We start from the raw sequence: 13711 nt of genomic DNA on the forward strand, positions 1-13711 counted from the left end.
GGGTTTTTTCCACTATTGTGAGGACAATTATTAAAATATAAATAGAAACAGTTTTTGTAACGTCAACATCAGGCCTACGTTTTTATTTACAAACCAGTGTATGAAAAAAATATCCTTGCCCATAATTTGGGATATTGGACATTCAGATTGTATTTGGAGATTGTATTTAGAAACACAGATCAGCCCCCTCCCCCCCCTCCTCACCGTGGACCCGGTGTCTGAACAACATGGGGGCAGAAATTGGAGGCAGAAACTGAGAGTCATTATTAGACTATTAGACATTATTAGATTATTAGTTTATTTCGCTAAATTATCATATTTAGCTAAATATTATTGATAAGGGGCAAAAGCAGGCCTCCTGATACACACATACAAAAATAAATAAATAATTGAAAAAGAAATGTAAAAAACATATAAAAAAGGCATCAAGGATAAAAGAGGCTCAAGCTCCCTTCACCTCCCTAACCCCCCTCTGCACGTGCCTGCAGAGAAACAATGATTTTAAAAAGGGTGATAAATGATTTGAGAAATGGAATCAATGGCGTCACGTCATATACTGCCACCTGCTGCCCGTCCAATGTAAATACAGAAAAATATGCTGAAATTGGCTTGACCAATAGTCAGCCATAAATGCAGAGCCCTTGGAAATAAGGAAATATTGGCAACATCAGATAACATCTAAGGACTATTATAGCTTTGTTCCATTGATTAGATGCTAGGAGGATTTCGTAATTAATCATCTCCTTATTAAAGTGGGCATCATGCTTGACTTTTAACAGACAGTTTCAACCATACTGACACCATTCTTGAACAGTATGTAGTTTTTTGTCTGAAAAGTTGAACACGCCAAACATAAGGTAGATAAAGATGGAAGCATAGCTATTATCCATGCCAAATGGGTATGAAGCTAGTGATAAAAAAGAAGAACTGGATTCAAGATTTAGTGAGAGTGGAGTGGAAATAGCTGAAGATAGAATAGAATAGAGTAGAGTAGAATAGAATATGTGTAATCAATCGGGAGAAATTGCTTATCTGCTCTGAAGCTACTCCAGCTAAAATGCTGAGCAAGCTGAAAATTTGCCATCATACAAAGTTACCATCATTGGTGGTTCTTGAGGGTGAGCCTCTCATTCTGAATGTGGATCCGTTTTTTGTTCTCGAAATAATTCCCAAACTTTTTGAGAATCTGTGTTCAGAATGATCATCTTCAGCCCTGGTCAATCTAAGTGTTAATACATTACAGTAAGCAAAATAAAACTCAAAAGGGGCACAACGTACATCCATGCATTTATTTTTATATTTTCAAAGTTTGTATTTGTGCTACCCGAAATAAAATTGTGCTCTGGGCCTTGAGCCACACAGTTTGCATCAAAAACCACCAGTGGCCAAGCAACAAAATTAACCAAACAAGCAAAAAACATTTTCTAATATCTGAAGTTCAAAAACAATACCATTCAGTGTTTAAATGTGATAGTGTTCTTTAGTACTGTAACTTGATTGTAATTAGATTTATAAATCACTGAGGTAATGTAGGACTCGAATTCGAGTTATTTATAAATCTTATTACTTTACTGTAAAAGGGAATTCCCTTTTAGGGTAAAATCATAAACACTCTTTTAGGAGAGGATTTTAAAAAATACTTTTTTGGCCAAAGATGAGTTTAAAAGATGACTAAAAACTTAAAAGGAAAAAGTCGTCAGAAAGGTATTCATACATAAAATAACTTAATGCAATTCAAAAGAAGTTCATTAAAGAACTGTGTCTTTCGCTGTGTGCAGCAGTGATTTGACGAAATTGGACTTTGGATTGGAGCGTGACATACGTCTGACGTAGACATCACGTGGTCGCGTGAACAGAAACAAACATGGCGCCGCGAAAGTGAGGAAAAAACCCTCCTGTGAGTGTTTTAAAACTGAAATTGTCGTACTTTGCTGTTGTCTTTGGTAGATTTTAGATTAAAATAAAAACACACACCAGCACAAACTGAAGGTTAATTGTTGCTGTAACTTGATAGTTCAGGAAACTGATCAGGAAACTGAGCCAACGAACTTTATTTGAGGCTTTTTGGTGTGTTCAGTTTGTTTCCATACCAACCGCCGTCCTCGCGCGCTGTCATTTAACATTCAGCTTCCTTATTTATTTCTGTCTAACGGGACTGTGCTTTTCAAACATTCATTTATTCACTTTGTTTGGTTACTTTAGGCCTTTCCTGTCAATCGGCGCCCATGGTTGGATGATCCCACACGCAGATGAGAGGAAGAGGAAGACACTCTTCATCACCGTCGTCAGGTAACCGCTGCTGTCACTTCCGTGAAAATCGAGGGAAAGAAGCGGTTGGTCTGGATTCACTCACTCTTTCAATCTGCGCATTGCAACACATCTGAACATTAGGGAAAAGTTAAATTTCAGTTGAAAATATGAAAACTGATATGCAGATTTGTTGTGGAGAAAGTGATTCAATTCAATTCAAAATACTTTAATAAGGGGAAGAAAATGCAACTCATATCATCCAAGTGCATTGAGAGATGGTCCTGCTGTGAGAAAGAAAGTTATCCAGTAGCAGTCAGTCTTGTAGGAAATCTAAACAGGCTTCTGACTGAAGACTGCATGACAATCTCATGACTTTCATGACATACTAACAGCTCACTTTCTGGACAATAGAGATGAAACTTCACAGGAACATGTTTTGGATAATGCAAGCATTGGTAATCCACATCATGTGCTTTTGCTTTTGTGAAGTCTGTCATCTTCCTTTTGCCCAGTGTTTCATTCCTGGTCCCAACCAAGCACAACTGATTTAAAGGACCATTTCAGCAGTGGCTCTATTTCAAGTGTTGCAGATGCTTTTTAAATCAGCCACTCATTTAAATCAGCTGTTTTAGAACAATGGGGACACCTGAAAAATGGGTTCCCTTCTTATGAGTCAATAATGAAAGTATTTCTGAATTACAATGATTTTTACTTGTCTCATTTAATACTGAGAATCAACATTTTGAGTTTGAATTGGCTGAAAGTCTTAATCATAAAAATGTATGACAAATCAAAACACTTAAAAGATATCATGATATGTGTGAGTGTGATGAATTTACATAAAATGAGTTGCAGTTGTTGAAGCAAATTGCTTGAATTAATTAATTTTCAATGATTTTCCAAGTATGAAAATAAATTTAACATCACCCTGCAAGTATCTCCTGATTTCATTTGATTGCAGTTTAACTGACCTGTATATCCTTACACATAGTAATGGATCATGACCCAAATACAGAGATAATGGATACATAAGGCTCTTTTGTGATCAAGTAGTTTTTAGTACCTTTGATCAAAAAAAATGAGCAAAGATTTTATATATTAAGTCAGTAGGAAATATATTTTTTTAGCATCTCTAAACATCTGCTTCGAAGTTCAACAACAAAGTATCACTGATGGTACATAATAGATGTTTGCTTTTTAGTACTTTGATTTCAATAGCCTGCTACAATATGTGATTTGTCACGTTGTCTAAAGAGAGAAGAGCTTCAGTTGGCCTATTTCTACTGAGAGATGTATATTTTTAAACTTATAAAGACTTCATGTGTTTTCTATGTCCTGAAAAAAATCAAACTAGTTATTTTCACAGCAATGCAGAAGAAGGGAAAGCTAAAAACATCTTTAATTTCAGGCAAAAACAAAAGGGCTTTTTGAATTGAAGAGGTTGCTGCTCTATATTGTGGTTGTCTCTTGCCTGAAGGAAAATTTGGAGCATTTATCCAGTAGAGATGTTGCTCCTGTAGATTGTAAGGAGTCAGCAATCATGCTACATTTGCCTCTTTTTAGAGATTTTATATGCACTCTAAAATATTATTCATCAGAATGGAAACTATTGAGTTAATTTTAATGAATCATCTGATTAATTGCTTAAACAAAAGTCTTGTTTTCTTAATTTTGACTAGAAAAGGAGTTTCATTTTTTATTTATATTTTATTATCACTTGTTTTATGTAATTTATTTTTGAAAGTTTTTATTAGTTTCAGTGGCCTTTATTTGGTGGTTAAACAAAGAAAAGTGGGTCATGAGAGAGGGGGGCAGGTAGTAAAGGTCATCAGGCTGGAGACTAAAGCCTTCATTTGTGGGTTGTGCCTAACCCCTGTGTCACCACAACACCCATGTTAAATATATTTAATATTATTTAGTTGAAATCAGTTTTCAGTTTGACATTTAAGAGTTGTTTTTATCTATTTTCATTGGGGTTTTTTGCTTCTGATTGATTTGTAAAAGCAACTTTCAAGATGGTGAATACTTTTTATATTCAGTTTGTAGAAATTCTCAAGTATCATTTTCTTCCTGTCACAGCGACTCAGCAGCAGAGCAGGATGGCTCTGAGGAAGAAGCTGGCCCAGAACGTTTCCTCTGAAAGCCAACAGGATGAAAACACCCAGGAGGACAAAGCTTCTACCGACACAGAAAGCAAGGTAGAGATGTTTCAAATCAAAACTTCTAGTTTTAATGTATGTATTCTGCAGCTTAATCATGTTCTCTGATTAAGCTGCAGAAAAGTAAATTCCATCTGTGGTTTGGAATCTGTTTTTCAGGATGAGCTCTCGTCTTTGCTTCGATCAACATCATTAGCACGAGAGAAACGCCAAAGGGAGAGGAAGAACCACTCCAGAAGAAAAGGTGGATAAACGAATAATCATTGTTTCCTGTTAATCACTGGAGAAAGTTTTAAAACGTTGGAACTTGTTCTTTCAAAAGGTTGCTCTTTCAAATGCATTCCTGCTTCTGTATTTTCTAGCAGGAAAATACAGAACATTTTTGTGTACTCTTGGTACTCAAACACTCTGGCCCAGTGCTTCAGATTTGTTGAGGCAAATTCTGTTGGTTTTCTCTGTTTGCTGCTCAGAGATGACTGAGGAGGAGGAGATGGACCTGGCGCTCCAACTCAGCAAACAGGAAGCCAGCAACACAGCACTGAGACAGCAGCAGGAGGATGAGAATGTGATGAAGGCCATTCAGGAGAGCGTGAGTTCAGATTTGACATTACCTTCTGCAGAAATCCTGTTGAAACATAATTCTGGGTAATCTATGCTGTAATTCAGGTAAGACAAGATAAGAATAAAGTTAGCACATCCAGGGTATCCACACTTCCTTAAAAAGCCTTAAATTAATTGATCTAAAATAAGGTTTTGAAATGTCTTAACTTCATTTAAAAAAATAAGTTGGCCTTTAATTTTGTGTATTTCATGTTGTGTATTCAATGTATTTATTTTTTTCTCCTGAAATGTTTCTATTGAAGGAAAGTGAATTACAATTAGACATCTAAGTCTAAGTGTAATTAGACTTAGATTAAGTTCTGTGACTTGAGACAGGTGGGTTGATATACTGTTGCCTGCTAGCTAGTGTTTTTGCATATATCATGGGTAAGTACAAATTTATCATCATGTATATGGGCAAAGTTCATAAATTGCTGTAAAGCATTCATAATTGTATTTGAAAGTCTTAAGTTTGAGTTGGTGAAACTCTGATACCTGAACAAATAGTGGAAATAATCCATGATTTTTACAAACCCACCTTTTCTTTGTGTAAATGACAGTGTTTTTATATTTAAATACAGGGAGACATTTGTTCTCTCTTGTCGAAATAGTTCCATCACTTTGGATCTCACATGTTCCAGCTCACATTTACATATCTCCCTGTTAAGAGGTGAAGCTGGAAAAGTCATGAACTTAGACCAAAACCTGCACAGAAAACCAAAAATGATCCCAATGAGAGGAATCACCAGGAGAGTAGACCCTAACATTTGCACTTTTCATCAAAGAAGCTTGTCTCCCTCATAGATGGTCAACCAGACACAACCTGGTCTGAAGTCCCCAAATGAACATCTGCTTGATGGTGTCCCCCAGGGCACCGGCTCTCGACAAAAACTCTCATTCTCTAACGGGGAGAGGATGCCAGAGGAGGGTGGCATGAACTCAGGTTAGTATGAGGATTTCTTCCTCCCGTAGTAAATTTTTCTATGTGAAGAAACCTGCTGATTGGTCGATTGTGTTCCAGGAGCTGTTGGACCAGGAGATGAAATTATCACCAGGAGAAAAAAGCGGAGAAAACAAGCTGGCAGTCCTCTTATGGAAATGCCAGCTTTTTCACAGATTCCAAAAGTTTCCTCTCAGAATTCTCCCAGTATCACAGAATCGTTCTCCGCTCATCTGGATTCTCCACAGGTCCATTACAATTTCACCATCTTTTTTCTTTCCATTCATACTTTACAATCAGTAAAGAGTCCAAAGAAAAGTGACAATTTACATACTTTCTCCTGTTCGGGAAGCAGAGTTCCGACTCAACGGATATTGAAGACTCCCAGCTCCAGATGTCTCCAGTCTTCCCGCTGACCAGCTGTAGAGCGGATGTTCATGTCAATCGCCTTAACCTGGATCTAGTGGAAACCTGCAAGAGCTCGGGGTTTGTCTTGTGTTCTCAGGACAGTTTGATTTCCACTCAAAAATCTGCTCAGCCCAGAAGCCCTGTTTTTCCCCAGAGTAACCCCATATTCTGTCCCAAAAGTCCTGTTTTCCCAGGAGATGACATGTGCCGTGAAAGTCACCTGGAGCAGAGCCCCACGTTTGTTAAGAGTCCAGTTTTTGGCAGAACTGCTGACTGCTCTAATCATCCTGCCTGTGAAAATACAGAGCTCAGCTGCTCCTCTCAGGAAAGTTCAAATCCCACTGTGAGGTCTCGCTCCCCCCAGAGCCCTGTGTTCCATAAAAGCCCCTCAGGACAGTCTTCATTTCGTAAAGACCCCGCCGAGGACAGGTGGAGCGGTCAACGAGCCCCGCTGAACTGCAGAGGACTGACCAGCAGCTCCGAGCTTCTGACCATGACCAGAGACCTTTTGACTACAGGAAGGTCAGATGGTTTTACAATGATTCCAGGTTAAAGAAAAACTGCTAAAAGTTGCTTGATGTATGTAGCTTTTACAAAACGATGTTTTTAACATTGTTAATTGAAACTACCATCATGTCATGACATTATGACACAAGAGATGTTAATCTGTTTCCTGTTAAGTCTTTAGTCAGAGGCCTCTTCAGAGTCATTGCAATCTGATTGCTACTGGAAGATATTTGAGTTACAGCAACATTTCATTTCTCTTTGGGATCAATAAAGTAATTTTGAATTGAATTTGAATCCTCATCTTCCTGTGTGGGGTGAACCTTTTCTGGAAGGGCCATTGGTCAGATTCCTGATAGTCTGATTACTCTCTCCTGTGTCCTTTTTCTTTTTTTTTTTAAAGAAATTGCGATTATTACTAGGATCACTCTAGAAAATGTAACATGTTTGTTAATGGAACAGCTGCAGGAGTTAAATCAGATGAATCTGAGGTGTGGGGTAAAGAGGCCAACACAATGCCCCATGTGATTAGTTTCTGTAAGTTTAGAGCAGCTGCTCTTTTCAACTAGACTTCAGAAAGCACCTGCTTATTGTTTGTTCTTATTACTTCACTTCCACCTACCCCACTTAAAGTGCTTCTGGTTTCCTTCCTTTTTCATCTAAAGGACATAAAGTCTGGCGGCTCTCCAACTGCCGAGTGCAACAGACATTTGCCAAAGTCAGGTACGACGTAAGATCACACATTTCATTTTTTAAATGTGCGATCAGCAATTGACTGGCAGTGTTTCTCTAACTATTAACCATTAGAAGAGGTGACTGAAAACTGTGAAGGCTGGACCTCTGCAGAGACAGACCTCACAAGCGACATGACGCTGATCTGGTCAGAACAGGAGGAGGATGACATTACGGTGTGGAAACATTCAGATTAATGCTGTTTTCGAGTTATGTTGTGTTTTTAGCGTTGAACCTTTCTCCTCATTCGTGTGTTTGTGCATGTGTGTGTTTGCTGCAGCCTGTTGGTTCTCCCAGTCCAGTCTTCCCTGTGGAGAAAACTGCTGTTCCAGCAGACAATCAGTTGGGATCATCCCCGAATCATGTATTAGCGGCTTCCCAAGAACCATCCGGGTCATACTGCAGGTACATCAACCTTACATGTAAATTTAAGTTTTCTAATAACTGTAAGAAGCATTTTTATTTTTGTGCATGCAGGTGATCAGAAAATAAATAAAAAATGTATAGTTCTCCGTGGTTTTAATATTAAACATTAAATCGTTTTGCATAGATAATTTATGACTAATAAACTTGAATCATAATCTGTGACAGCATACTGTGTGTAAAAATATGCAATGTACAGATTGCGATTCGGTTTTAAACCCGCAATGATCCTGGATTACTCCCCTGCTGCCCAGCAGAGGGCGCCTTCACCCAGAATAACATTCACTGTTGAAAATGTTTCAACTAAATTAGTTTCTTTATGGCATTTCCTCAGTCTTCTAAAATAACATAGCTTTTTGCTATATCATTTTTAGTTACTGTCCCAAGTTTATTTTCTCTAATAATCTAGAGAAAATTATTTACAGCAAACCTAAAGCCTTTTAGATGAAAACAATGTTCTAGAGATTGGTTATCCATATCCATTATACTGACATGCTAATGCCTGAACATTCAAGTCACTTGAAAGAAAATAAACAAGCATGTTCACTGAAATATCCCTATAAATAAACCAGCAGCTTTTAGGTTTAGGGTTAATGCCCATTTTAGATCATATTTCTCTTCATAACTGATTGATTCTCTCTGTAAATCTCCAAAATCTGGAGCCGTTTTGCTTATAACTGAAACAGAAGTATCTCTGGTCCTTCTTTTTCCAGCCTGAAACCCCAGAAATGTTTGTCACCGCTTCCCACCTCTGCCCTGCATCCTGTGAGCAGACAGGAGGAGGTCCGCAGGGCGTCGCCTCAGCGTGGGGAGCCTTCAGACAGACAGACCATCCACTACTACTGGGGGGTTCCCTTCTGTCCAAGAGGCCTGGACCCTGATACATACACCAAGGTGAATCTGATCACTAACAGTATTGAAATTTTAGGAAAACTTGAATTACTTGATTATTTCTGATTTTTTTATATCTAGATAATACACTCGTTAATGATCAAAATGAATAATATTTAAACTTCTAATTTTAGCATAAGTGTTTAATGTCAGAGATGCTGAACGGCTCCTGTTTTCCTAAGGTGATCGTGGCTCAGATTGAGGTTTATGAGAAGAGTCTGAAAGAAGCTCAAAGGGGTCTGCTGAGGAAGGCTGAGTGGGGGGAGGCCATTCAGCCAGAGCCACAGGTCAGCCAACTTTTATTTCATTATTTTTTTTTGTTTATTTAAACATGTAAAAAAAAAATTAATAAAAGATGCCTTGCACAGGATTTAGCTTAAGCTCGTTCTCATCTGTAGTCGCTGAGCAGGTGTTTTAAAACAACCTAACATGATAAAATATACATCAAACATCCCCATATGCCCTCTTCCTCCAAACAGTGTCTAAGTTGGTTATTTATTTTCATATGCACTGTTCAAAATAACTCTGTTGTTTTTTTAGAAATTAGGAACACTGTGGCTCTACTTCTAATCAAAAGTTGATTAAAGTTGTTTTCACTCCACAGAAGTTGAGGAACATTAATTATTCGGCTGCATCTGGGAATTGGTGAACCGTGTATTTCCTGTTGACCAGCTTCTGATGCCTGTAAACAGCCAATCCAGCTCAAAACTATATTCACAAATCCTCTGAGTCTCTTAGTGTTGCCACAGAAACTGCATTTTTACCCTTTGACCATGTTGTTGCTCTGGTGATACTGCTCACTTTGTGGTGTGTTCAGTGTTGTCATCTTGTTGGAAATAAAACATTTTAAGGGTATTTCATCTTCAGCATATGGCAACTAAAATCTTCAAAGTATTCCAATCATTCTGAGCCATGATTTCTTGAATGTGGAACAAATTCCCAATGTCATCACAAGAAATTAACTGAAGCTCGTATTTTTCTGAACCTATTATGTCACTATGTCACTGACAAAGTTTCAACAGATGTGTAAAAAAACAAATACATTTTTAGAAAAGGTACATACTGCAGATCATCAAAGAAATGATCCTGACTTAAGTCCTCAGTTTTGTTATTTAAACATTTTCCTCAACTCAGGTAAACAGAATGGGTCATCAGCACGTTAAGACTGTTTGCTGTTACTCTTCTACATCTTCAGTGAATGATTTGCCATGTAGAAACAAAAGTCAAAGCAGTTATTAATGTAGTTGGGATGTTGGTGATGTTTATTTTTTTCTCATCAGAAGTCCATGTCCCCTGAAACATCAGCTGGATCACCTCAGCCTTGTGTTTCTCGAAGGTAAAACTAAATCTTGAAAATCTTACCGAAAAATGTTGTGGTTGAACTCTGAGTGATGAAATGTACTCAAACCAAACCTATGTGAATTTCACACTCCAAAAAACAAAACTAATTAAGATTTATTGTTTCTTCATTGTTCACTGTCATCTGAGAATCTGGATCTTTGTCACTCTGATCGCTTGATTCCCGTTTATCAGGAGAGGTCTAAGACTGAGAGGCAGCAAAAGGAGCGAAATTGCTGATTTTCTTCCAGAAGAGGAAGAGGAAGAGGAAAGAAAAGATGAAGAAGAAGAGCAGCAAGAAAAAGAGGAAGAGGGGAACAAGGAGAGTGATGAAGTGCAGATGGACACTGACGACTGTGACGTTTGTCCAGGTGAAGTAGTTTACTGTTATGACTTTAGCTCCCAGGTCTCCAGTCATTTCTGAGCTGCTGATATGAACAAATTTCTCCTGTTTGAAACAAACAGAAACTCAATTGAGTGATGACGGCACTAAAGACCTGAGCTTGGATGCTGATGCTGAAGCACAGGTCAGCCCCCTGCTGGAAGTAAATAATATTACTCTATTTCAAAGTTCTGTTCTGGAATACTTTTATGGCTTAATGCACAATGATGAAAAACATCCTGCGATGTATTTATTTTATCTCCTCACAGCCTCCACAGAAAGATCCTGAGCTGCCTGAGATCAAAATGATCCTCAGAGATGATTCTCCCATCAGAGACGAGTCTCAGGAGCCAGAGCCAAATTTGAAAAGTGAAAAAAATCCAGAAAAGCAAACACACTAAACCTTCTGAGTTCCATTGTTATCCTGTAAACTAACTGCCATAGGTGAGTTTATGTGTGATTCGTTTGATCCACAATAGACTCAAGAATGGAGGGAAACGCCTCAGGTTGCGCTGAAGATGCCGGAGGAGAGACTGCACGAAAGGTTAAGAAAGTCAAGAGCAGAAAAGATCCAGAGGTGGAGAAGATGGAGGATCCAGAGGTGGAGAGATCAGAATGTCCTGAACTGGAAGCAGCCGTCGTCCCTCACAGCCCTGAAGCCTCTGTCGACTGCCCCATCTGTCAGGGATCGTTTCCCGTGAGTGAGATTGAGATGCATGCAGCGTACTGTGATGGAGAGGTGGCCGTGATCGACCAGAGGGCTGAAAGTCAAGGTTTTCAAGGTAATGCACAGATTATTCCTCGGAAACATTAACTCATTTTATAATTAGTTTGTGTGATTAAATGTCAGTTGGAAATGATCACAGTTACAACATAAACTTTGACCAGCACAGAGCATACATATTTCCAGTTTTCCTGGTTTGTTGTGCTGACGTTTTTTCCTTGTTGACAGACTTACTGAAACCTCGTAGGAAGAGAATGAAGAGAACAGAGGTGGTGTCGGAGGAAACCAGCCAAGCCTCTGATCTTTGCAGGTCTGTAGAAACTACAATCAGAGTTTTTTTCACCACTGCATCATCTGACATCGTGTCGTTTTTTTCTGCATTTTGTGATTGAATGTTCCATGCCTAATGACACTGGTTTCATTAGTATCAGTTTGCCTTTTAAAACCTCAGTAAATTTTGTTCATTGCTCCACAGGAACCAGGAGAAATGCTACATCTGTCAGAAATCTGTTCCTCTAAGAGATTACAGCCGACATATAGAGCTCTGCCTTCAGCGCGGGACAGTGAGCAGGGTAGGAGTAACCGAGAAAAATCGGCTTTATTTACACATTTAAATACTGTGGTGATAAAAAAAAACTGTTTAATTTGCTCCTTTATCTGTAAACAGCAGAAGGGAAATCTCTTGTCGGCTCTGGAGAAAACAGAAAGCAGGGACTCAGGTCAGTGGTCAACAAAACTACATCTTGCTCTGGTTTTGGTATTAAGTTAGCTGCAGGGAAACCAAAAAACAATATTCAGAACTTTCTGTCAGACGAGTTGAAGCATCTCTGATTATTTATGATTTTGGGTCTTCTCGCAATCTTCACTGTTATGATGAATTTTTTTTCCTCAGAAACAAACTCAGGTTTGATGTTTTACTGTTTTCTCAGGTGCTGGACCATCAGGTTCCAAACTCCAACCTGAGTAAGACTTTTTTTTACAGAACTACTAAACGTTCTTCTGCATATTACATGTGTTTGGGTTCCGAATGTCTCAATTTTTGATGATCTTTTTTGAAATGAACTTTTTTGTCTCATGCTTTTTAGCTGAGCTAAGATAAGTTCTTTTGTTTTAACATAAGGCATTGCAGGGTCTTGAAGTTCTTGCAGAGCACATACAGATGTTCCATTTGTTATTAAAATACTGACACAGGTCTAAATGTAAAATATTTTTACATTTTAGGGCTTAAAATATTAATCTGATTAATCGTTTCAGTTGTGATTGAAATAATCGTCAACTAATTTAGCAATCGATTAATCTTTTCTTTTTCTCTAAACATGTACTACCCAGAACTCAGCAAGTAGCAGATTTAGTTTCTCTAGGTTCAAATTATGTAAATTAATTCAACTAAGCTCCTTTTGCAATCCAATTATTAATGGGTTAATCCAAAAAGTAATCAATATAGTCTTGACATTAAGTCGAGCAGAAAAAGGCACTTTTCACATGTTGATGTTAGAAATATGTGAAGCTGTGCTTCAAGTGATCAAGAGTTTACTAAAGAAATCTTGACATAACTGCTTGTGACTGCTGACCTGGAGTCTAATAGCTTTTTGTCTGTGTGTGTGTCTGACTTTCAGAGCAGTTATTGATCTAAGGGACGATGATGATGAGGAGGTTTCAGCGTACAGAATCAGTAACTCTCCCATCAGATCCTTCACTCCCATCTCTGAGGCCACCGGGTGCCTTGTTGACTTCAGGAAACAGCAGCGACCCAAGAAGCCCATTCAAAGACGGAAATGACGTCATGAAGAAGGAGCCAGAACTCTTAACCGTCACCAGGCTGCCCGGGTTGTGATGGAGCCTTCTTCAAGTTGTTTTATTTAAAAAAACAAACAAACAAACAAACAGACAGAGCACTCGAGAGGAAGCTATCTTTGACTGTCGAAACCACTATTGTCAAACTACCTCCTCCTTCATATAAACATTCCCTTTATGTTACTGTAGTTCTGCTTTTTATTTACATTTAATGTCTTTTAATCAAGCACACTCATCTGCTTCAAAATAAAGATTAATTTTCTCTGAATAACAGTTTAACTGAACTGTAGTGCCTTCTACTGTCAGGATCAAATATTACACACCTGAATTCAACAAATCTGACCCCAACTATTTCAACTACATGAAGTAAAAAGTGAGTATTCACTTTGAAAAATGTAAAGGTTTGTTTAGGTCATCAAACGTCTATCAGGGTAGATTTGTATTTTATTTCAATAATCATAAGTTGGAGAACGTAAACTCACAGAAGTAGGTGGAGCCAAAAAGAGCAGTCAATTTTATAGACCAAATTTACCACAGGAGCAAACATTCTGTGTTAATAATTATGT

General features: G+C 38.2%; 1 protein-coding gene across 1 annotated transcript; it reads left to right on the top strand.

Moving 5' to 3' along the window:
• The first annotated feature begins 1835 nt into the window (after positions 1-1835).
• Positions 1836-13424, top strand: uimc1 (ubiquitin interaction motif containing 1). Its single transcript, XM_055026658.1, is given in 24 exon segments — positions 1836-1897; positions 2203-2289; positions 4330-4448; positions 4569-4653; positions 4880-4998; positions 5814-5952; positions 6031-6197; positions 6305-6773; positions 6776-6879; positions 7527-7584; positions 7669-7769; positions 7874-7998; positions 8730-8910; positions 9090-9194; positions 10188-10243; positions 10441-10616; positions 10711-10772; positions 10897-10996; positions 11107-11409; positions 11580-11661; positions 11827-11923; positions 12022-12070; positions 12281-12314; positions 12968-13424. Coding segments are annotated over 23 exon segments (2934 nt in total). The 5' UTR covers positions 1836-1897; positions 2203-2249; the 3' UTR covers positions 13131-13424.
• The last annotated feature ends 287 nt before the right edge of the window (positions 13425-13711 follow it).

This window comes from Poeciliopsis prolifica, unplaced genomic scaffold (assembly GCF_027474105.1).
Source record: "Poeciliopsis prolifica strain line A6 unplaced genomic scaffold, Auburn_PproV2 SCAFFOLD247, whole genome shotgun sequence".
In the NCBI taxonomy this organism is placed as follows: Eukaryota; Metazoa; Chordata; class Actinopteri; order Cyprinodontiformes; family Poeciliidae; genus Poeciliopsis; species Poeciliopsis prolifica.